At 45.9% G+C, this 24034-nt stretch overlaps 1 protein-coding gene across 1 annotated transcript in view; it reads left to right on the forward strand.

The window, feature by feature from the left end:
* Window positions 1–5512: 5512 nt before the first annotated feature.
* MYH7B (myosin heavy chain 7B) overlaps window positions 5513–24034 on the forward strand; it is a 127355-nt gene continuing 108833 nt past the window's right edge. Inside the window, exons 1-2 of the mRNA XM_085619011.1 lie at window positions 5513–5566; window positions 18428–18586. Of these exons, the coding sequence (XP_085475137.1) occupies window positions 18487–18586 (100 nt within the window). The 5' untranslated portion in view covers window positions 5513–5566; window positions 18428–18486. The remainder of the gene's footprint in view (window positions 5567–18427; window positions 18587–24034) is intronic.

Raw genomic sequence — 24034 nt, forward strand, 5'->3', positions numbered from 1 at the left:
TGATCAGGGCATAATCCTGTGTAGTGGGTGAGAAACCCAATGCTCCTTGGACCACTCCCCTCCATTCCCAGTTTACCAACTTGCACCAATCTTATACCCTCCTTTTTAAATTCTTCCTCGGCTCTCACCACCATCTGCTTTACACATTCTGAATTTAAAAAAGGACCTGTCACCTCTTTTCCTTTCAAGTTTGTTGTAAAACCTATTAGCCTTATATCGCCAGTTGTAATCTTGCCCAGGCTAGGACATTTAGCCAGTACTTGTGATAGGTGCAAGCGGTTCAGGGGCTTTAGCTTCTTCTAGCATTTACTCCCTATCCTTCTTCCCCATGGTTCCATAAATACCCATAAACTATCCCTTCTTTTATACGTTTCCTCCTGTCTCAGGAAGCTCTGGCTGGCATTAAGCATTCACTTTTCCCAATATGATCTAAGGTGGACTCGCCCCTTTAATTTCTACCAGGCAACTCTCCCTTCACCTTACTTCCCTCTTTTTTTAATCCAAATATTCCCTTTCTTCTCTCTTCTACAGATGCATGGGGATGTGTACTTCCAGTCAATACCTTAATCTCCCCTTGACCTATTACTCCATCTCTGCTCAAAGTCCCACTCACCCTCTTTTTGCTTCTCATTCCACTTGTTTGCCGGCTGACTAGCTCCGGTGTGACACACTGCCCTTTCCGCCAACATCATTTTACACCCCCTTTCTTATTCAGTGCCTTCTATATTTACCCTATTATCTTAGAATGAGGTAGGCACCTCTTTGGCCCCCAGTGACGCCCCTCTTTATTACCAGCATTCGGCACTTTGAAATATATATCATAGGAGAACTTACAGTCTGTGTGTGATCTATCTCATTAATGTCAACTGATGCATATACCTACTGATCTCTTTTTTCTGTCACTGGTCGTACTAGGGTGGGCATGCAATTATTAATTTGTTTTAGCTCCTCCGTAATCCTCTGTAATTGAGTTTTTTTTTATTTCCCCTGTCTGTCCATCATTTTGGACTAGGGCTTCTAATATTGCCAGAAGTGTTTTCTGCATTAGAAACAGCAATTATAATAATGACGAAGCCTAGGTTGTTGTCATATCTAGGGCCAGAGAGGACTGTGAGGTATCATGGAGGTATACAAAGTATAGTGGCCAGTGGAGACGGCGGTAGCACCAAGGCAGAGGGGGTGGCAAGTCTTTTTGTGCAGTGCTAGGTTCCTGCTTAAAATCAGAAGGACTACCTAAAGGAGTAGCAGTCCCGGGGTTGCAAAGTAAAATACCACTGAAAGCGAAGGCACGCGGGCCACAACCTAAAGAGGGGGCAGAAAGACTCCTTGCTAAAAAGGAGCACCCATAAAAAGGACCATCATAGAAAGTCTGTGGAGAGTATTACTAATGACCCCCCAAAGAAAAATGTACTCCTAGTATGTTAGAGGAGGGACATATGATAGGGGCCCGGCGTACCCCAAGGAAGAAGTGGGTGGAGAACCCTTAGGACAATCCATAAAAGAATTTGTGGGGAAATATTTCAAAAGGAAACCTGATGTACGTGAGCACCCTTTATTGCTGGGAAGTCTTCAAGGTGGCAACTGGAAAGAGGACGAGAAGAGCGTAACAAGTGACTATAATTTTTGAAACACTACCAGACTTGGATCAAGCGTTGGGGGATGGAGGAGGTAAAAATGTTGGGGGCATGTTTTTGCCAGAACCAAGGTTACTATCATCCCATTGTCTTTCCCTATTTGGAATTAAAAGTAACACAGAGGTCAGTGAGATTCCGCAACAAGCAGTGATTAGGCAAGGGAGGGAAGGAACGGAGAGCGGAGAGAATGAATCACTAGAAGAGGCCGGAAGGGGTATCCATTGGCAATGCACTAGCGTTGGGCCTGGGGAGTCTTCCCCCTCCTCAGCTGGGTTCATGAGCTCTGACCAGGGCCCCCGAGGGCCCTGGGGTGAGTCCCCTCCCCATCCTGGGCTCTGTCTCCTTCCAAGCCATCAGAGCGGACATGACGGGGCTCCGCGGGGTCAGGGAGCCAGCAGGCTTGGGTCTGTGAGCCTACCAGAGCTCTGGGTTCCCTTCTCCGGCCCCCGGTGACGTAAAGGGGATGCTGACCCTGCATGTCCGGTTTCAGAAGATCTGAACTGGGGCCAGGCCCCCTGCTGGGCCATGAGGTGGAAGCCCTGGTCCTGGGCTCCCTCCTCTAGCCTGCCACATCGAAAAGGGCACGGGACGGGGATACCGCAGGCCCAGGGAGGCTTTCCCTGCTTGGCTGGGTTCAGAAGCATGGAATGGGGCCAGGGCTCCGGCGGGTTGTGGGGTGGGAGTCCCTATCCTGCCAAGCAACCAGGAAAACCTTGAAGAATCTACACATATGACCCCTTGCTAAACTCAAAATGTTGTCTACTTTTCAGAAATGTATAGCTTTCAAGAATCCACCATGGGTTTCACACCGATTTCTACCACTAACTGGAAGGAGGTTGAACACACAAAAAATAGGAAAAATGGGCTATATACCAGTAAAATGCCAAAATTGTGCTGAAAATGTGTTTTTCTGATTCACGTCTACCTGTTCCAGAAAGCTGGGAAGATGCTGATTTTATCTCCACAAACCCTTCGGTGAAGCAATTTGCAGGAGAAAAACCAGACACTTTCTTCTGCAGCACATGTTCCCCCTCCAAAAAAACTAAAATTAGCTGCATTTTGGCTAATTTTTCTGTTCCCTCCAGGAGAATCTACAAACCCTGGGACCATTAGAATCCCCAGGATGTTGGGGAAAAAAGGAAGCAAATTAGGCATGGATACCTCATATGGACAAAAAGTTATGGGGGCATAAGCGCGGACTCCTCCAAATAGCCAAAAAAAGGGCTTAACACAGAGCAGGGAAAAGTCCTGGCTGCAAAGGGGTTAACTGTGTATTATTCAAGTTTAGATTATGTAGGCCTGTGTTTTAAACAGTGAATGTTCGGTTGCCATCTTGCTGCATGACATGTTTATTTTATTTCTAGGAGAAGCTGAAGAACAAATTAACAAACACGATGTTCCTTCGCTTTCTTTCCCACTGCAAATGCTTTTATTATTTAATAACCATAGAATGCCCTAATTGGTCCATTGTATCTCATATTGCTGCAGATAATGTAAGTTTGAAGGACACTTAAAGAAGTTGTATTATGGGGGATCCTGGGAAAGTAATGAGCTCAAAATTGTATCTTTTTACTCTAACTTGATTGGATCCTTTTGGGAACTATATGTAGGTGTAGCAATGTTACAATGGTGTGATGTAAGATGGTCCAGAGTAAATGACAGTTCAGAATGCTCTTAGAATACTTACTGAGCAGAACCTTTTCCAGGCAGCTTAGAGTAGGGTACTCTCTTTATGGGAGAACTGATTTTATTTTACTTAGCTTGCCTTTTGAGGCAACTTTATGATAGTTCTTCCTCTTATTGATTTGAGCTTCGTATTACCTAATGCATGCATGTACTGATTGTTGATTGACACTAATTTGATGATTTTGCATCAGTAAACATTTAATAAACCTTTATGGTTTGAAAATGTCTGTCTTCTTTGTGGAGCTCAATGTGCTTCACATTATTTAAAAGTATTGATTTGTTGACCAGTCTCGCCTGTGAACTTCTATTCATTCAGAATGCGCGTTATGAGCCCTATATTTGCACACAGAAAAGTGCTAACACATCGGATCTCTGTCAGGCAGGCAGGGAGCTCTAGGTATGGTGGAGAGTTCTCCACACGAGAAGCAGAAGTTAGGGCTTTCACTGAACTGGCTGCCTGGTAGCCACCTCCAAAACTATAAATAACCACCAAAATTAAAACTGATATGTAAATGGTTCTAGGACCCATGCAGGTATTGCAAAAAGATACTTGGAATTAGCCTGCCGTGCTAGTGATTAGTTCATAAGGAGAAATGTATCGCGGCGCAAAAGGAGTTGCATTTGCAACACACTCCTTCCTCCCTTTATAAAATGTTCTTTTTTTTCTTTCACACAAGGTGAACAGAAACGAAGGACCTTATTAATGAGAAGTGTTGCATCCAGGCCCGCACTGGCCGTAGCGGGCACCGGGCAATCCCCCGGTGCGCCGCACGGGTGGGGGCCGTTTTTGTTACAGGGCCGTTTTTGCAGCATATCTGCTAAATCGGCCCTGTAACAAAATCGGCCGAAAACCGGCCCTGGCAAAGAGCTCGGCGGCACCCCCAAGCCCCGGAGGGCCGGCTGAGCACTTTGCCAGGGCCGGTTTTGGTTCCCAGTCCGGCCCAGGTTGCATCGCTGCAATACCTCAGAGCGCCCTCCTTGCGATACCATAGATGCGTCATATTTACAATATGACGCATCATGACGCAAGGAATGACAGATACGTCAGTATTACTGACTTATCTGTCGGCGCAAAACTGACGCATTGCTGGAGTTGTGTCGGAAGCATAATGCAACTCCAGAAATGCAGGAGGGAGGGCTATGATTATACCACTGCGTCACCCTTTCGGCAGTTTAGAGGCAGGTGTAAGGATTTGGCGAAGTGGCGCACTGAAATCTTATAGATTTCAATGCACCACTTCTAGGAGGCTTTGATGCGGGGAACGCCCACCCTGCATACATTATACCTGACGGAGGTATAACGTAGTAGGGCTTTACGGAGTGACGCATCTGCCTAGATGCGTCACTTCCTAAAAATGGAGCAACGTGGCGCATTATTTACGCCACTGCAGCGTCACAGTGACGCAACGGTGGCATAAAGGTGACGCAGGGCTTCATAAATCAGCCCCTAAATGTGTGCTGAGGGCGCGGTGCAGTGGTTGTGTGATGGAGGTGAATTGTGTGCATATTATGGTGCAATACAAACCCGGGCTGAAACAAGTCTCGAAGCAGCAAACGTTGTCCAGTTGGCTTTGACATTCCTCGCTTGTCACTCTGGAGAGCTGCCTCAGGCACAAGGGGCTTCTTGAAGGGTCCGGCTTGAAAGGATTTCCTAAGTATGTGGTTGTTGGGGTTAACTGAGGTGGAGACCCATGTCCGTCCACAGTTTAGGGCCCTTCCTGGGTCCAGCCAGCTAAAGGGCCGTTGTGGGATGAGACTCGGTGTGATAACTGTCCGTGAGATATGGGAGACTCGTGGTCCCCTCCTCACATTCCGCAGCCGGGGGCGGGACGCCTCGTTTTGCATTGCACCACCATTAAGGAAACGTCTGTCTGATTAACCTGTTATTTACCGGTGAATTATAACAGATCAACAACGTTCAAGGCGAGTTAATGGAAAGAAAATCGTTTTACCTACAGGAGGGCCTGCAGCAAGCCCGTTTGTGACTAGAAAAAGCCAAAAGAGTGATCCGAAGTGGAGCGGAGCGCCGCGCCTTCCCACACGAAGAGCCCAGATCTGGGCGCGATGCGGACAATGGGGGATAAAAATAACCGCACGGACTCTGCAAGGGACGTGTCGAGTTTGCCTTTTGTGTCAGGCCCGTGACACATGCGGATGTCTGACATTCCCCTCAGCCTGACCTTGAGGGTCTTGATATAAGGGGGGCGTCCGGGCCGCACTCCCAGCCTCTCTGTCCTGCAGCAAAGGTGGGTACAGCCCGTGTGTCTGCGTAACCTGTGTGTAGTGTTCCCACTAACCTGCTGCGTTCGTGATAGCCAAAGCCCTCACTAACAGAAGCACCCCCGAGTGGACCCTCTTTCACCCACTAACCTACACGCTCTCCCAGGGCGTCCTCTAACCAGTGCTGCCATTTGAAGTTTCCTGGAGTGCGTCACTTCTATTGTATTTGGTGATTTGTGTAGCGCCTAGAACCGTGTTTAACTTACTGCATTACCTGCAGCGTGTGCGATTAGTCACCAAAGTGAAGAGCCCCCAATAGAGGCCAGGGTTGAAAACAAGAGTGCTTTAAACGCAGCCCCGTATTTTCCAAGTTTTTCATAGACGGGTGAAAAAGTCCCGGTATGCATAGAGGTTGCCTCGTTTCTTGTAGTTTTGTGCAGTGCTTTAAATGGGCCGGCACTGCCAGGTACTGAGTACTGGCACCTTTTGATTTTGAGAGGAAGAGTACAAGCACTTTTCGAGAGTGACGTATACGTTTAATGGAGGAGTACTTCTCAGAAACAAGCAGGTACTCTCTGGTTCAGAGTACCTGCACTTCTATTTTTCCATTTCAAGCCGTGATTTATGTGACTGGTGAAGCTCCGGGTGCAGCCGTGGGCTGGTGGGTTTACTGAAGGGACACCAGGCCGCATCGATCTCATATCTGAGCCCAGCTCAGGGCTTGGAGCAAACACCCCAGAGCGAAGTAGGAATACACTCTGTGCAGTCGGCGCCAGGACCGCTCCGAGAGACGTGGCCGCGCCGGGGGATACGAAAGATGTCCCTGCGTCGCTCACAGCCGGACAGCGAGGCTCAGCAGGAGGAAGACATTGTTCACCTGGACTCTGATCAAACGAATCTCCTGTATGATCCTCTGTTTGTATACTTGGCAATTTAACAACTAAATGCCACCGCCTCCCAGAAATGCGATTATTGTCACGGTGATTATTAATTCAATAGTTAGCACCAGTGTCATCGTTATTTATATTCTTTTCAATAATTTCCTCACTCCCCAGCGGTGTGTTTATTGTTAGGAAGATTTTGAATTGCGAAAACATCTGTTATTGTCTTTATTATGATGAGGGTGATTGACGTTACTATATCTGTGATTAACAACTAGTCATAGCAGCTTCCGCATTTTGGTCGGTTGTGGAAAACCAGGGTTACGAGCAGGGCTTTAAATGGGCCGGGTCTTGCCGGGACTGAGCACCGGCAGTTTTGAAAAGCAGGTGAGGAGACGGGTCCCTATCGAGCTCCTCATTTCCGCCCTCACCCTGGAAAAGAACATCTTAACTCCGCAGCAGCACCACTGCTCAAAGACGATGAAACTCTAAAGAGACTCCTTTTAGTTCTTTCACCTTCACATCATTTCAGAACGGAAGCATTCTCAATGCAATATACAACAAAACCATAGTCGTTACTTATTTATTATATGCAACTAACAACCATTGACATAGCCAATAGCCCTGGCTTGTTGTAGGTGTAATTTTACTTGTATTATATAACAGGATACAATGGCACCAGTTGTGCAGCGCAGTATGCTAAGCACAGATTTTTAGTTTTCGTGTTTAAGCCACACCATAAATTACATCGGCCACGCCCCTTTGAGAGACCCCCCCAGTTTTTTCATCCCATTTAAAGCCCTCTTTACGAGACCCAGTAGTTACAGTTTGGTGCTTGGCAATGTATCATATAAAATGTGTTTAGATATTTATCAGCCAGTTACACGTTATCCTCTCAGACATTTAAAAAGCAGTGTTTTAACTTATATCAGCACACATTGCTACGCTTTGCCAAAAAATTGTGTAGTTTGTGCTGGTGAGGAAAAATATATTTGAACCACACGGTGCCAGGAGAGCGGGAAAGGGGATAACAATCAACCCAAGAAAGCACTGTCTCGAGGAGCCAGCTTCCATCTGAGATGTACCCCCAAAAAGGGAAGTATCATTGCAGGAAAGTGCTGGCCTATGTGGCAACCTGGCACAGACTGTGAACATTCGACTGTTAACATATCAGATCAATAGGTCCCATTAAAGGAATCTAGCAAGGTCTGCGCAAGTCCTTGTGAGTCTAGCCTCGGGAGCAGAGGTGCCTTTGAGGAGCAAGTTAGGACGATTGTTTTGGGGCGGGATGGAGTAGGGGAATGGTTGATTCTCCCCTTCAAAAGTACCACTGCAAAAAATGATGTTCACACAGTCTACTGCAAGAGTATCTGGCAACAGGCCCTGAGCAGGTGGGCAACATTTCTGCTTCCCCACAAAAGTCCAGTTCTGTAAAACAGCAATTCAAAGTTAACCTTTCTTGAAATTTATAACAAAACTTTTCCATTTTTAAATGCTGGCACACTATGCTAAATAGTCACACAACTTCATAACTAATTTAAAAACGATTCCAACTTTTTAAAAGTATCTCAATGTTCGCCTATAAGTCAGGGCAAGAAACTTTTAACATTTTCTAAATAATGATAAACACATGCGCAACTTGTGCAAATTTATTTAGGAGTTTAAGAACTTTTGTAGTTGTTAATTAAAATGTGATACCCACTTTTTTCAGAGAATTCCCTTCCCTTAGAGGTGGGAAAGGCTAGTAAATTAACTGGGAGCTGAGCCAGAGCCGAGCCAAGTGTCTGGTTTGCCTCCAAGAGCTCATGCACGAAGCCAGCCCTGAAACTACTTGGAATTAATTCATGCAACAAGCAATAATTTAAAATATGATAAAGACTCTTCAAAATGTGAAAAATGCACTTTTTTAACATGCAGAAGTGTCTCATCTTAATACATCAGATTACTATGCAATGAAGGAACTAAATCAGTTGTCCTACGCACCCTACATGTGCCTGAGTCCTGTACTTGGAGCAACACTATAGTCTGCTAAATCTAACACAAGAGGTTTTGTACAACGCACTCCGTTGACTCACATATTTGAAGGTTCTCTCATATGTGATAACAAAGAAAAAGGACCCTTAGTGAAATGAAATATTTGCCTAGGATCACACAATTTGGGCAATTGGAATATCTACCATTGATCCCAGTTTTTCTAAGTTTTACCTTATGCAATTCACTCACCACACGGCTATCTATTCCTCTCATTTTTAAAACCAAAGGTTTATGCTTTGTTTTTAATTCTTGGTGCATAAGGGTAGAGTGTGGGGAGCAGGAACAAGTGACATGAAAGCTTGGCTCGTTTGTGCTTGAGGGTGCAAGGGGACCTCAAGCTAAGCTCGAGTCAGGCCTGTGCATGGACCTAGCTCGAGCCTCCAGTGCTTCGCCCACCTGCACCTACACTCTATGGTAACTCCAAGGGCTCACCCTTCACTACGGTACACCCACCTGTACCAACACTCTATGGTGATTCAAAGGGCTCACCTTTCACTACGGTACGCCCACCTGTACCTACACTCTATGGTAACTCCAAGGGCTCACCCTTCACTATGGTACACCCACCTGTACCTACACTCTATGGTAACTCCAAGGGCTCACCCTTCACTACGGTACACCCACCTGTACCTACACTCTATGGTACCTCCAAGGGCTCACCCTTCACTACGGTACGCCCACCTGTACCTACCCTCTATGGTAACTCCAAGGGCTCACCCTTCACTACGGTACGCCCACCTGTACCCACACTCTATGGTAACTCCAAGGGCTCACCCTTCACTACGGTACGCCCACCTGTACCTACACTCTATGGTAACTCCAAGGGCTCACCCTTCACTACGGTACACCCACCTGTACCTACACTCTATGGTAACTCAAAGGGCTCACCCTTCACTACAGTACACCCACCTGTACCTACACTCTATGGAAGTTCAAAGGGCTCACCCTTCTCTACGGTACACCCACCTGTACCTACACTCTATGGTAACTCAAAGGGCTCACCTTTCACTACAGTTCGTCCACCTGTACCTACACTCTATGGTGACTCAAAGGGCTCACCTTTCACTACGGTACACCCACCTGTACCTACACTCTATGGTAACTCAAAGGGCTCACCTTTCACTACAGTTCGCCCACCTGTACCTACACTCTATGGTAACTCAAAGAGTTCACCCTTCACTACGGTACACCCACCTGTACCTACACTCCATGGGAACTCAAAGGGCTCACCCTTCACTACAGTTCGCCCACCTGTACCTACACTCTATGGTAACTCAAAGAGTTCACCCTTCACTACGGTACACCCACCTGTACCTACACTCCATGGGAACTCAAAGGGCTCACCCTTCACTACGGTACACCCACCTGTACCTACACTCTATGGTAACTCAAAGGGCTCACCTTTCACTACAGTTCGCCCACCTGTACCTGCACTCTATGGTAACTCAAAGGGCTCACCCTTCACTACGGTACACCCACCTGTACCTACACTCTATGGTAACTCAAAGGGCTCACCCTTCACTACGGTACACCCACCTGTACCTACACTCTATGGTAACTCAAAGGGCTCTCCCTTCACTACGGTACACCCACCTGTACCTACACTCTATGGTGACTCAATGGGCTCACCCTTCACTACGGTACACCCACCTGTACCTACACTCTATGGTAACTCAAAGGGCTCACCTTTCACTACAATTCGCCCACCTGTACCTACACTCTATGGTAACTCAAAGAGCTCACCCTTCACTACGGTACACCCACCTGTACCTACACTCTATGGTAACTCAAGGGCTCACCCTTCACTACAGTACACCCACCTGTACCTACACTCTATGGTAACTCAAAGGGCTCACCTTTCACTACAGTTCGCCCACCTGTACCTACACTCTATGGTGACTCAAAGGGCTCACCCTTCACTACGGTACACCCACCTGTACCTACACTCTATGGTGACTCAAAGGACTCACCCTTCACTACGGTACACCCACCTGTACCTACACTCTATGGTGACTCAAAGGACTCACCCTTCACTACGGTACACCCACCTGTACCTACACTCTATGGTGACTCAAAGGGCTCCCCCTTCACTACAGTACACCTAAATGTACCTACACTCTATGGTAACTCAAAGGGCTCACCCTTCACTACGGTACATCCACCTGTACCTACACTCTATGGTAACTCCAAGGGCTCACCCTTCACTACGGTACACCCACCTGTACCTACACTCTATGGTGACTCAAAGGGCTCACCCTTCAGTACGGTACACCCACCTGTACCTACACTCTATGGTAACTCCAAGGGCTCACCCTTCAGTACGGTACACCTACCTGTACCTACACTCTATGGTAACTCCAAGGGCTCACCCTTCACTACAGTTCGCCCACCTGTACCTACACTCTATGGTAACTCCAAGGGCTCACCCTTCACTACGGTACGCCCACCTGTACCTACACTCTATGGTAACTCCAAGGGCTCACCCTTCACTACGGTACGCCCACCTGTACCTACACTCTATGGTAACTCCAAGGGCTCACCCTTCACTACGGTACGCCCACCTGTACCTACACTCTATGGTAACTCCAAGGGCTCACCCTTCACTACGGTACACCCACCTGTACCTACACTCTCTGGTGACTCAAAGCCAGGGCTCATCTTTCACTACAAGTCACTTTATGCAAAAGAAATAGACTGCACACATACTGTTGTGGGAATGAACAATTGTTCATCCCAAATAATGATGACATGTGCTGCTTTGTTCTGAGCCGTGCCATTTTGTCTGCAGCAGTCGCAGCACTGAAAACTCCGCAACACTGCTGACTCCCAGTCTTTGTGATGAAGTAGAAAGTGACAGTGTTATGTGTAGTACGGCAATTTAATTAACTTGCACAAACGCCTTTCTTGTAAAACGTATCGCAAGATTATTAATTACGTACGTTGGGTTAATTAATGGGCGATCTAGAACAGCAGTGTGTTGGAGTAAAAACCCAGCCTGAGAAAGCATGGGCTGTTCCACTGGTAACCACCATTCCCAATTTATTGATTCAAACTCATGAAAGATCATGGGCTCCAATCTTTCAAATATTTACTTTCATAAAGTCCCTTACGTCGTTGATGTGAATCAACCAAGGCCCGCTAAAGGGGCCAGGCGCCCTTATGGTGTCCCATCAACATTCTATGGCGTCATCCGTCCTCCCAGCACTGTCGTCTCTTGAGAAGGGCACGCCCCTTTCAGTGCCCCATAGCAGCACTAATGGCAGGGGGCAAAATGAAGTTGCAGGCCCTCTATGGGCCACATACCCACCTGCAGCCACTCTTGTTCGTTACTTGCCTCGGGGACATGGTTGCAGAGCTCACATTGGAACCATTCCAAGCACTCCCCACTTCGGTTTGTGCATTACCAGGCCCCGGCTAGTCTCATTAATATGGCAGCGTTAAGAGTAGTGGGCAAGACTCAGCCAGGTTCGGGGTGGTGGGTCCCCTTCATTCAAATGCCCTCCAGAGGGAGGCAGTTGAGCCAAATATGTGTGAATACGTTTTTCCACCAAAAATATGACAACATAGCTGAATGGAGAAGGTGATTGGTCTCTGCCCCAAAAATTCACATCACGTTAACAATAACTAAACAAATCTGGCATCATTGATAGGTCCGGCTTTTGTTTACAGTGAGAAGCTAGCATTAAGATGTGATTTGTGTCTAGTTTGTGCAATGTTAGATGTAAGAAACACAGTAGTGCACTTGATATTAAAGTGCTATCTGTTTGGGATAAGATGTGCATTGAAGGGTTGTGGCCAGCTTTTGCTGCACGACAGGCTATAGGATTCCACAGTTTGCTCTTGAGTTAAGGTCAATACACTACAACGCATACTTGAAAGAATGTGCGATCTTATATGTGTTGCATGTTGCTACGGACAGGGCAGCTGTTTGGAGGGCAAGTGCACCAATTATAGGGAGACTGAGTGAAGGGGCGCTTCCGCTGATGGAGGACATTCGCCATCGTCCCTGATTTCAAGTGTTGAGGACCGAGAAAGATGGGGTTCTAAAAACATTGACTTAGGGGGTGGGTGGGGACCAGCTACTAGCATGCAGCCGAATTCATTTGGAGGAGGGCACAGGGCAAACATACATTATATTCGCTCACAAGCGTTTGAAATGGGAAAAAAAATATAAGCTGTTTGCTACAGATATTCGCTGGGGCTCGCCCATTAAACAATATAGGATTATGGCTAAAAGTACTGGCACTTTCCCATTCATATTAAGCAAGTGGAGATACTCAGTACCTGACAGTTCCCGCCCACTTAAACATGGATTACCGTGTTCACTTTATTGGTAGATGGAGGGGAGCCAGGCCAGACACAGACTGCTCACACTTTTATTATGATCAGGCATTGCAACGGGTGGGGGGCGTGTTTTTGGGAAGGATGTCTCAGAGAGCTGCTTTAGACTTGGAAATTCAGGCCACTGCTGGATCTTACAGGAGAGCAGGGCAGCCTCATGCGTTGCCTCCTTGTGTTCTTGGAGGAGAGTGAGGTGGTCACAGGGATAGCCTGCTTGTGTTATTCTTAGTTTTAGTGGTGGTGCAGGGCAGCCTCATGCGTTGCCTCCTTGTGTTCTTGGAGGAGAGTGAGGTGGTCACAGGGATAGCCTGCTTGTGTTATTCTTAGTTTTAGTGGTGGTGCAGGGCAGCCTCATGCGTTGCCTCCTTGTGTTCTTGGAGGAGAGTGAGGTGGTCACAGGGATAGCCTGCTTGTGTTATTCTTAGTTTTAGTGGTGGTGCAGGGCAGCCTCATGCATTGCCTCCTTGTGTTCTTGGAGGAGAGTGAGGTAGTCACAGGGATAGCCTGCTTGTGTTATTCTTAGTTTTAGTGGTGGTGCAGGGCAGCCTCATGCGTTGCCTCCTTGTGTTCTTGGAGGAGAGTGAGGTGGTCACAGGGATAGCCTGCTTGTGTTATTCTTAGTTTTAGTGGTGGTGCAGGGCAGCCTCATGCGTTGCCTCCTTGTGTTCTTGGAGGAGAGTGAGGTGGTCACAGGGATAGCCTGCTTGTGTTATTCTTAGTTTTAGTGGTGGTGCAGGGCAGCCTCATGCGTTGCCTCCTTGTGTTCTTGGAGGAGAGTGAGGTAGTCACAGGGATAGCCTGCTTGTGTTATTCTTAGTTTTAGTGGTGGTGCAGGGCAGCCTCATGCATTGCCTCCTTGTGTTCTTGGAGGAGAGTGAGGTGGTCACAGGGATAGCCTGCTTGTGTTATTCTTAGTTTTAGTGGTGGTGCAGGGCAGCCTCATGCGTTGCCTCCTTGTGTTCTTGGAGGAGAGTGAGGTGGTCACATGGATAGCCTGCTTGTGTTATTCTTAGTTTTAGTGGTGGTGCAGGGCAGCCTCATGCGTTGCCTCCTTGTGTTCTTGGAGGAGAGTAAGGTAGTCACAGGGATAGCCTGCTTGTGTTATTCTTAGTTTTAGTGGTGGTGCAGGGCAGCCTCATGCGTTGCCTCCTTGTGTTCTTGGAGGAGAGTGAGGTGGTCACAGGGATAGCTTGCTTGTGTTATTCTTAGTTTTAGTGGTGGTGCAGGGCAGCCTCATGCGTTGCCTCCTTGTGTTCTTGGAGGAGAGTGAGGTGGTCACAGGGATAGCCTGCTTGTGTTATTCTTAGTTTTAGTGGTGGTGCAGGGCAGCCTCATGCGTTGCCTCCTTGTGTTCTTGGAGGAGAGTGAGGTAGTCACAGGGATAGCCTGCTTGTGTTATTCTTAGTTTTAGTGGTGGTGCAGGGCTGCCTCATGCATTGCCTCCTTGTGTTCTTGGAGGAGAGTGAAGTGGTCACAGGGATAGCCTGCTTGTGTTATTCTTAGTTTTACTGGTGGTGCAGGGCAGCCTTATGCGTTGCCTCCTTGTGTTCTTGGAGGAGAGTGAGGTGGTCACAGGGATAGCCTGCTTGTGTTATTCTTAGTTTTAGTGGTGGTGCAGGGCAGCCTCATGCATTGCCTCCTTGTGTTCTTGGAGGAGAGTGAGGTAGTCACAGGGATAGCCTGCTTGTGTTATTCTTAGTTTTAGTGGTGGTGCAGGGCTGCCTCATGCATTGCCTCCTTGTGTTCTTGGAGGAGAGTGAAGTGGTCACAGGGATAGCCTGCTTGTGTTATTCTTAGTTTTACTGGTGGTGCAGGGCAGCCTCATGCGTTGCCTCCTTGTGTTCTTGGAGGAGAGTGAGGTGGTCACAGGGATAGCCTGCTTGTGTTATTATTCGTTTTAGTGGTGGTGCAGGGCAGCCTCATGCATTGCCTCCTTGTGTTCTTGGAGGAGAGTGAGGTAGTCACAGGGATAGCCTGCTTGTGTTATTCTTAGTTTTGGTGGTGGTGCAGGGCAGCCGCATGCATTGCCTCCTTGTGTTCTTGGAGGAGAGTGAGGTGGTCACAGGGATAGCCTGCTTGTGTTATTCTTAGTTTTAGTGGTGGTGCAGGGCTGCCTCATGCATTGCCTCCTTGTGTTCTTGGAGGAGAGTGAGGTAGTCACAGGGATAGCCTGCTTGTGTTATTCTTAGTTTTGGTGGTGGTGCAGGGCAGCCGCATGCATTGCCTCCTTGTGTTCTTGGAGGAGAGTGAGGTGGTCACAGGGATAGCCTGCTTGTGTTATTCTTATTTTTAGCGGTGGTGCAGGGCAGCCTCATGCGTTGCCTCCTTGTGTTCTTGGAGGAGAGTGAGGTGGTCACAGGGATAGCCTGCTTGTGTTATTCTTATTTTTAGCGGTGGTGCAGCTGCTGGGATCAAGCATTGCTCTCGTTGTGTATGAAGGAGCAGGGCAACAATGGGGACTGCTTGAGCGAGTGGCTACACAGCAGATGTGGGATTGGCACTGTCAGAGTGCGGCTCAGCTGTCGTACTGTCATGTGAATGGGTCTGCTTGTTATCTGGTTTGCCTAACTTAAGACTTGCTGGTTCGAAGCAGGAGTGTCCACCAAAGGCATGGAAAGGCACTTACGGGGTTATTTACGAGAGTCTTGCGTCACTTTTGCTCCACGTAAAGTGGTACATGAGTGAGGCAGAGCTCTGAATCAGATTCATGAAGCCACACGAAGCCACCCTGCGCAGCTTTGCGTGACCTCATAAATCTTGAGTAAGTTGACGCATCGTAAATCGCTGCGTTGCCTTACTCTACACTCGCGAGGCGTTCCATGGGCATTGCTGTGGGTGTTTCAATGCAACACCCATGGATTTTGACGCTGCCCCAGAATTCCAAAATCAAGTAAACCTGGGGAAGCACCAAATCCTTACGCCTCCCGAGATGAGGCGCAACGAGGAGAAATATCTTTATTTTGCCTCATTGTTTCCTCTTTCTCTCAGTGTTGCATTCTGCAGCACTTATAGAAAGAGGACATGCCTCCTAGGATTATTTCTGTGCAGGAGGGTGCCACCTCCACCACAAAAACAATCCTGCATGCAAAAGAGGCCCCCTTGCACCATGATTTTGTAAAATATGTTTATTGATTAACCTTGTACAATACTTCAGGAGCAATTCAATCAGGAGCTTCCGCTCACACCAGTACCCGAATACACAATACTCCTTGTACACTCAAGACTTTTCGTGATCCATGGTTTACAGTCAACGTTGTCCTTACACATTGTAACATCCTGTGATACACCACCCACTAACTGTACCATCTTCTTTTCATAGCAAGATGCAATGTAACAATGCGAATAACAGTGAGTGCACTCTGAAGTTCCATATCTCAATAAGATAAAAGTACATAGAATCCTAAAACCTACCCCATGTTACCTCCCCTCCTCCCTCCTACCCCCCATTCCCACAACTCCCCTGGCATGACTTGTTGAGTGGATACAGAATAAGGTCTTCGGCTTTGCTCATACTTACATTTGTTACAATTGTAAGGTACACTGCAAACTTTCCCAGTTCAGGACTACTGACAAGCTGACTAGAACAACCATCCATTCTCCCAGTATCGTTCTAACCCCCTTGCACCATGATGCAAGGTTGCCTATGTTAGTGCCCTTTCACTTTAGAATTTAAGAGTCTTTCATTAGATTGAATCTACCAGTAAATAAAAATAGTTGTGGTGCCTGTTTTGAAAAGCAGCACAGAATTTCCATGACATTGTTCGTAAGATCACTGTGATTTATAGCCAGTGCTTTCTTCCCCCCAGCTCCTCTTTTGAGCTGGAATGGGCGACGCTTGCTTTGAAATGGTTAGGTCAGCTATCAGTGGGACATTGTGGTACTATGGGGACACACCGTCACAACGTTAGCATCAACTCCTGTCTGAAGCAGCTTGTGCCTTTTTCGTCCTTTCATTATATGGACTGACCAGAAAACCTCGACTCTCTGTCTAACGAGGCATATGTAAGTTTTGCCTTCCTTGTTCATGCTGGGATATTTGAATTATTAGATTGAATGATTAGACGCAGAGTGCTGCTTATTTTTACAAATGCTATATGATAAAGTTAGCCCAGCATGTACTGCTAAGATTCCATGGCCACAGACTTTATAGGCGACTTTTATTAATTTGTTGTGTCTTTTTTTGCAGAATATTGTTCTGTAAATTATTTGTAAAGGGCACAGGATTCCTCTTTTTATGTATATAAGGAGTTTTCTAAATTGCTGTTGGTACAAAAGAGCTTTAGCACATTACCTAACAGTAATTAGATGTTCCCATGTTTGCTGCTGCTGTTCAGTACAGTTGGCACAAGATAGCCAGAGCAAGGGAATTCCAATAGCAAGTGCTTGGGATTTTAAGGTGCAAACTAAAATTAGCATTTTTAAAATTGATTTTCCGGATTAGGAAAAATGCAAAAGGAAATATGAGGCTAGTTGGAATATTCGCTGGCCCATTTCTTTCGTTATTGAAGTCATGCTTTATTTACAAAGTCTATTAATGTAGCTACCAATCTTTGCACCTCGTTACATAGCTCAGAGCAGTACATTAGATCAGATCACTAGAGCAGATCTTAGGGTTCTCACGGTTCAGTTGTTATCCCCTAATTTGTAATTCTAATTTCCGAACACCATGAATCCTTTCCTCTCTGCCAAGCATTCCTCACGATCTTCAAGGCCAGGGTTATCTTGACTTTAGAATATCACCTGCTATCAAATCACTTACCCCTGCAATTAGCGACAATTTAAATTCCAGCTCCAGCCTCCACCTCAGAGCTGCAAACTGACTATGATTTCTCACCTCCAGACTTGCATAATTCTAAAATCCTCCTGTTTTGTCGTGCACCATTTACCTTTGGATGACATCCCCGCCTTATATTAAATATGTTCTGTTTTGGTGCAGAATACTCCTTGTTGGTCTCTGAGCGGGAGTAAGTTCAGCTTGGTGCTGTTCAGCTCTGCCATGGGCCACATCAAGGCTTACCTACATTATGGATCACCCGATTTCCCCAATCTCATTTTTACTTGAGAAGTCCCAACTGAACGGTCATATATATTATCAGAATTAAATGGGTTCTGGAGCAAGGGTTCCTTTTGATCAGCCACCAGTAATTTGAATCGCTTTAGGTGGACAGGCTGGGGTGTTGCAGCCTACAGCAGAACACTGGTGTGAACTACTGAGTAACCATGCAGCTAAGCCATGCATCATCTTGAAAAAAAATATGTTAAACATTCAGTTTCAAGAGCATTTTCTGAACCTCTCCAACTAGTGAAGTATTTTTATATAGTTTGTGTGTTACGCTGAGTCCTTTTCCACTTTGTACTCTCGAAAGCCGTTGTGTCTTCGCTTAACTCCCCATGTTCAGTGTTGGTTTCCTTTAAATTTTGATTGCCTTGTTAATGCCCAGGTACTGCATGACAGGTTCTTTTAGTAGGTGGTAACTTACATCAAGAAGTTACAAACATAATTTATTTGGCGTGATTACCTTGGTAAACCGGTGTCTTACTACAAGCGATATTATCATGCAATAAATGTGGTTTAGAACAGCTTTTGATGTGTTAAATAAAAAGGTCTTTCTGGCCACTTTCTCTCCATAGTGGTCACAAGTGCCTAGAGTTCTCCGTTTGGTGCCCCAGTCCTCCAAGGACCTTCCAACATGGCTCATCTCCAAGACCTGTCCGAATTCGGCGAGGCAGCGGACTACCTTCGGAAAAGTGACAAGGAGCTCATGAAGATCCACACCATTCCCTTCGATGGTAAATCCTTGTGTTTTGTGGCACATTCTTGGGTGTACCTTTCTTTGACGTCCTGTGACACAGCCGGACAAAAAGTAGCTGAGATCATGATTAGCGTCCTGACTCAAAGGAGAGGTGGGACCGTGGCAGCTCAAGAGCACAGTGAGATACATGTGAGCCTGGGTCATTACAGCGCCACACTGGAGAAGGAGATACGATGGCGCGTGATAATGTGCTCCATCAGATAAATGAGAGGTTAGAAGAATAAAATATGCACATGAGACTACATTGTTTGGTTGAGTTCAAGCAATTTGGTCAAGCTTGGTAGCTGGTGTAGACTTAGGGGTCCTGGTTCCACACATGAAAATGCATGTACTAGACATCTCATATTGGGAGGGGAAGACGGTTAGTTGGGTCATATTTCTTGTCTCCTGAAAGGAGATGCTTGTGAATGAATTGTGAAAGGAATAGATTATTTTTTATGTCTCAAGCACTGAATACTGGATTCATTCTGGGGCTGATCTATTGTCAAAAGGTATCAACCATAAATAAAATCGCTAGGGTGCAGCAGCCGTGGCCCGTGCCAGTAAGAATGGTGGGGCGGTGGGCCCGGGTGCGGGGGATTTCAACGGATGATGACGAGGGGAAATTAAGTAAATAATTAATTTGCCTCGTCATCATCCGTCAAAATCCCAACCTGGCCCCACGATCTTACCTGCACGGGCTGGGGATGCAGTTACAAGCTCCAGGGAGAGCTGCTCCAATTACAGTGATTTGAAGGGGGAATGACAGCAATAACTGACTCATTTTGTCTCTCCATTTCGGCATTCTGTCATGTCCCTTTATTTATTTCCCATCATTCTTTGACACATTGTGAGGATTGAGGTGTATTATATGGTGTGGTTGTGAGACCTCACTGTGTAATACACTCATGAAACTGTCTTGGGTCCAGTCAGACTTGTTTGTAAAACCTCTTGCTCAATCCTGGGGGTCATATGACATTAACACACGTGGTTTTACCACACAAGTCTTTACATCGCATATCGAACCAAGCATACCATTCCCACGCTTGTACGTCCTTTAACATTACAAGTAGACTTACCATGCAAACAACTAGCATGCAAACTTTCACCACGCATACCATTTCTCTCTCTTTGCTGTAAGTCAATTATTAGCAGTCACGTTGGTGGTCTATGTTAGCACTGAAAACTTCCCTTCACTCTGGATTAAGGAACCTTTCTTTGCTGTCCTTTAACACTGGTGACAATAATACATTCTTTACATTTACTAAATACTCGGTAGACTATAGTGCTCCGAGGTGGCCACAGAAGGTCAATTGGCACTTTACAAACAAACAACCAACATCTATATCTGTTTCGACAACGCATTTTGCGCTGCAAATCTTAGAAGTGTCCATGTTATCATTCAATCACTCACATCTAGGACAGCATCCCTAAAAATGAGTAATTGTGGTTTAAAACTAGTGTTTTCCGAGAACACCTGTTTTTCTAAGACAGGACGAGGGCGCTACCGGAGTCGATCTTCAACGCACGCCAAATGGATGCTCGCCAGATTTGGGTGGGGGTGGGATTAGAATCCTCCCTAGGTTTGTTCTTTCAAAGATGTTCCTTATACTTATCAAGATTCTATTTCAGAATTCATTAGCGAGTGTAATTGTAGGTATTTTTCACTGCATTTATTTATATTTGTATGTTGCAGCACTCTGATGTTATTGTATTGCCCATGGGCGAGTAGCGAGGAAGCAGTTTAGTGGTGGTAGGAACGATTCTCTGTTTAGATTCCAAAGGATCGCATGCAGAACACTCTGAGAGCTTTTCTGAACTTCTTTCTGGCTGACTTAAGCCTCAATTTCTGGGAAGAGATTTCCAAATGGAGGATTACAGAGGCAGCAAGATCCGCCACAAAACATGTCTCTCATGTTTTAGGAGGTGAAACACTGTCACCTACTGTTAAAATGCATGGTAATGTCTTGTGTTGTAAAGACTTGCATGGCAACAGTCTTTAGGATGTAAAAAATGCGTGGTAAATGGTATACAAAGTAAAAACTTCATGCTAAAGGCTGTTTCCCAATCCTGGGTAGCTGTGGCTTCAAGCAACAAGGCTTAAACAAAAAACACAAGTGTAATGCAATTAGAAGCTCAAAACAACAGAATAAGAAAGTCACACAACACGAAAGAGCTCCAACATCACTGGAAAATGCAATAGGTCGCACATTTATTTTTTTGTGTTAGAGCTATTGGCATTGTAAATGGTTATGTCTTTTATTATGTGTTATAGAGTTTATATATGTGGTGTAATGGAATTATGTGGGTTGGATTGGATTAGTTAGTTGTGGAATTGTGTGGAGTGGAATTGTGTGGGGTGGAGTGGATTTGTGTAGTGTAATTATGTGACATGGTGTGCTGTAGAAGTACATGGATAGACTGCACACTGCCCATAGGGGTACCTTGGGCACACCTTAGGGGTGGCTTACATGTAAGAAAAGGGAAGGTGGGTGCACTTGCCAGGTTGACATGGCAGTTTAAACCTGCATGCGCAGACACTGCAGTGGCAGGTCTGAGACACATTTGAAAGGCTACTTGTGTGGGTGGCACAATCAGTGGTGCAGACCCACTAGTGACATTTGATTTACAGGCCCTGGGCACACACAGTGCACTCTATTAGGGACTTACCAGTAAATCAAATATGTCAATCATGGATAACCAGTCATAATTACAATTTACACAGGGAGCACTTGCACTTTGACACTGATCAGCAGTGGCAAAGTGACCAAAGCATCTAAGCCAGGAAAAACGAAATCCAGCACAGCGTCAAAAATACAGGAGGTAGAAGCAAAAAGTCAGGAGAAACCCCGCCAAGGATGCCAAGTCTAACAGTTCCACACTATGAGCCGCAGGCTTGGTTAAAGAGCTGTCATGTGTCAGATGGAACAGGAAGAAGTGGACCTTTCTGCACCCTCTTTAGGCGTGTGATGTGAACCTTTTGAGGTGGAGTAGATTTAAAGCTGTTTGTAGTTCAAAAGGCAAGGGGGGTGGGTGGAATGCCAGTGCTCCCAGAATAAATATAGGGTACTTTGGGTGACCTAAGTTGAGGCACCAATTAATCCTCATTGCTGTGGGACTGATACCCCAAAGAGATGTTGCTTTGCAATTGGGTAGTCTTAATACCCCTGATTTGGAGCACTTGAAGAAGGGTATGGATTGGTGCGTGCCCACTGAAACAATTGTGTATGAGAGTTGAGGGTGTGTAAAGAAATTTTAAAAAATGTGAGTCCATTGTCAGATTGTTTAACTTGAAGTGGCACAGGTGGTACAAGGGGCTGTGCACCCAAGTTGAAAGGTAGAAATGAGCTGTCCGGCAGTTTTTCTGCTTTTGTCCCAAAGCGAACTATATTCCACTGTCCCCATAGTTGGTCTTAGCCATTCCGGGGTGGCTCCAATTTGATTGTTTATGTTGCTGGCTTAAGGTGCTGTTTTTCGTACACCTACACTGTAAGGTTAGAATAGGAAATTCTTATGGTAAGTATAATAGTAATTAAGGTTCAGTAGATGAAGTGAGGTTAAAAATAAAAATGTGAAGCCAGAATATTAATAACTTATTTAAGATGAAGATGTAGTGGTAAGTGAAGTACTGGATACTATATGACTGTCCCAGCCACTGCGGGTTGAAATTACTTGCCTCAACATATGTCATATAACCATTGAAATAAGTTTCATGTGTACTTCTGACTTACGCTTTGTGAATCGAACTTCCCGGAAGTCCATGGAATAAAATTATAACAGTAGACTATCGACGATGCAGTGCAAGGTTAATGAAGTGGTGTAATATAGCAATGTTGCAGACTATGCAGATAATTAGGCTAAGATTGCAGGATGTCGTTTCGGACTCTATCCTACGTCAGAAGCATTACCAAAACACACTAATTTAAATTCTGATGCATTTAGTTACTGGTTTGTATTGGAAATAAAGTTTACAGAGATGTGAGAGGCAATAGGTATGGAGCACAGCCAGCAGTAATACTACCTACAACCCCTGCACCAGGTCCTTTGAATGTGAATCCTGCTAAGACAAAAGAATTCACCTGACAGCAGGGCGGTGTCAGTTTGTTTTGTTGCTGTTAAGGGGCAGCGATTACTGACTGCTTCCTGACAGGAGCGAGCATCCGTTTGAGCTGTTAGCTTTAATCACTTTCGTGGATACTGAGGGGCAGAGAGCACAGTAAGTTAACAAACGTACTCTTGTTAACTCTGTCGTTTGCACTATAATGTGCTCTTGGAAATACACAAATAAATGCATCCTCCTGTAGCTACAACTCGGTGATACCAAACAGATGTATGAAGTCTCAGAGCACAAGATGTGAAATGCTGTATCTCAAAACCAGACTGTGCAGTGAACCTGCACATCTGACTAACTGGGTGAGGGACCCCAAGAATAAAAACAAAACGAGAGGCAATACCATCCCGCCGGTGTTCGAATTGGGCTAGATTCTTCGTACTGTGCCTCCCACCTATTCGTGTAACCTGGGGATTTTAGGCTTCAGGTGCTGAGGCCCCAATTAGGGTCTGTGTGAAGCTGCTGAACTTGTAGTACAGGGTGCTCGGATACTGGATGCAGCCGTCTGTGTACAGACAGTCTGCCAAAGAGAAAAAGAAAGCTGAAGTGTGCCTCTGGTGTGCTCGAAGATGATGTCACTCTGACTGCAACTCCGAGTCAATAGCTCAAGTTTTGTTTCCCTGTGCGACTGAGAGCGCAAGCTGTGCCTCACAGCCGGTGCTTCTGAATAAAGCTGAGGACACCGCTTTTTAAAAATATTAAATACTGCTATTTTATCTTTCTTGCGCTTGAAATTTTCTCTGTTCCAACGCAATGGAAAAATGAAACTTTTAAATTTCCCTAATTTTTTAAGCAGTTTTATATAGTGCAAACCCAACCAGAAGGTATCCGAGTGCTTTGACTAGCAACACAGAAAAGAGGTAGTGAGTGTTCACAACTGTTTAGAAAAAGAGATGGACAACCAGAAGGAACGCTGAGGCTCCAATGCACAGACAGGCAGAGGGGGAGGGACCATCATGGACTATGCCAGGAGGAAGCGTACGTGATGGGCAACAAAACTGGACAGGAGGCAAAGCCATCACACGCTGTACAGTATTTTAGCCAACAAAAAAATTCTCTTAGTGAAATCGCTGGGGAGGGAACTTGACACGCAAAGGAGTGGCATTTACACAAATGCACCAATACCAAGCCACCATTTCTGAATGCCACAGATAACAACCAATGGCAATCGGTGGGTGTGCCGAAAGCCCACAAAAGAGACACAACAGGTCTTGTACAGAGCGCAAGCGCTGTCGAGGCTCGACCTGAAAATAGGTTATATATTTATGAATTTTTAGACACCAAGATGAGGAAAACCCACCAACAGCGGAGATATAGATCTTTAAGTAAATCAAA

Source organism: Triturus cristatus, chromosome 7 (genome assembly GCF_964204655.1).
Source record: "Triturus cristatus chromosome 7, aTriCri1.1, whole genome shotgun sequence".
NCBI classification, from domain to species: domain Eukaryota; kingdom Metazoa; phylum Chordata; class Amphibia; order Caudata; family Salamandridae; genus Triturus; species Triturus cristatus.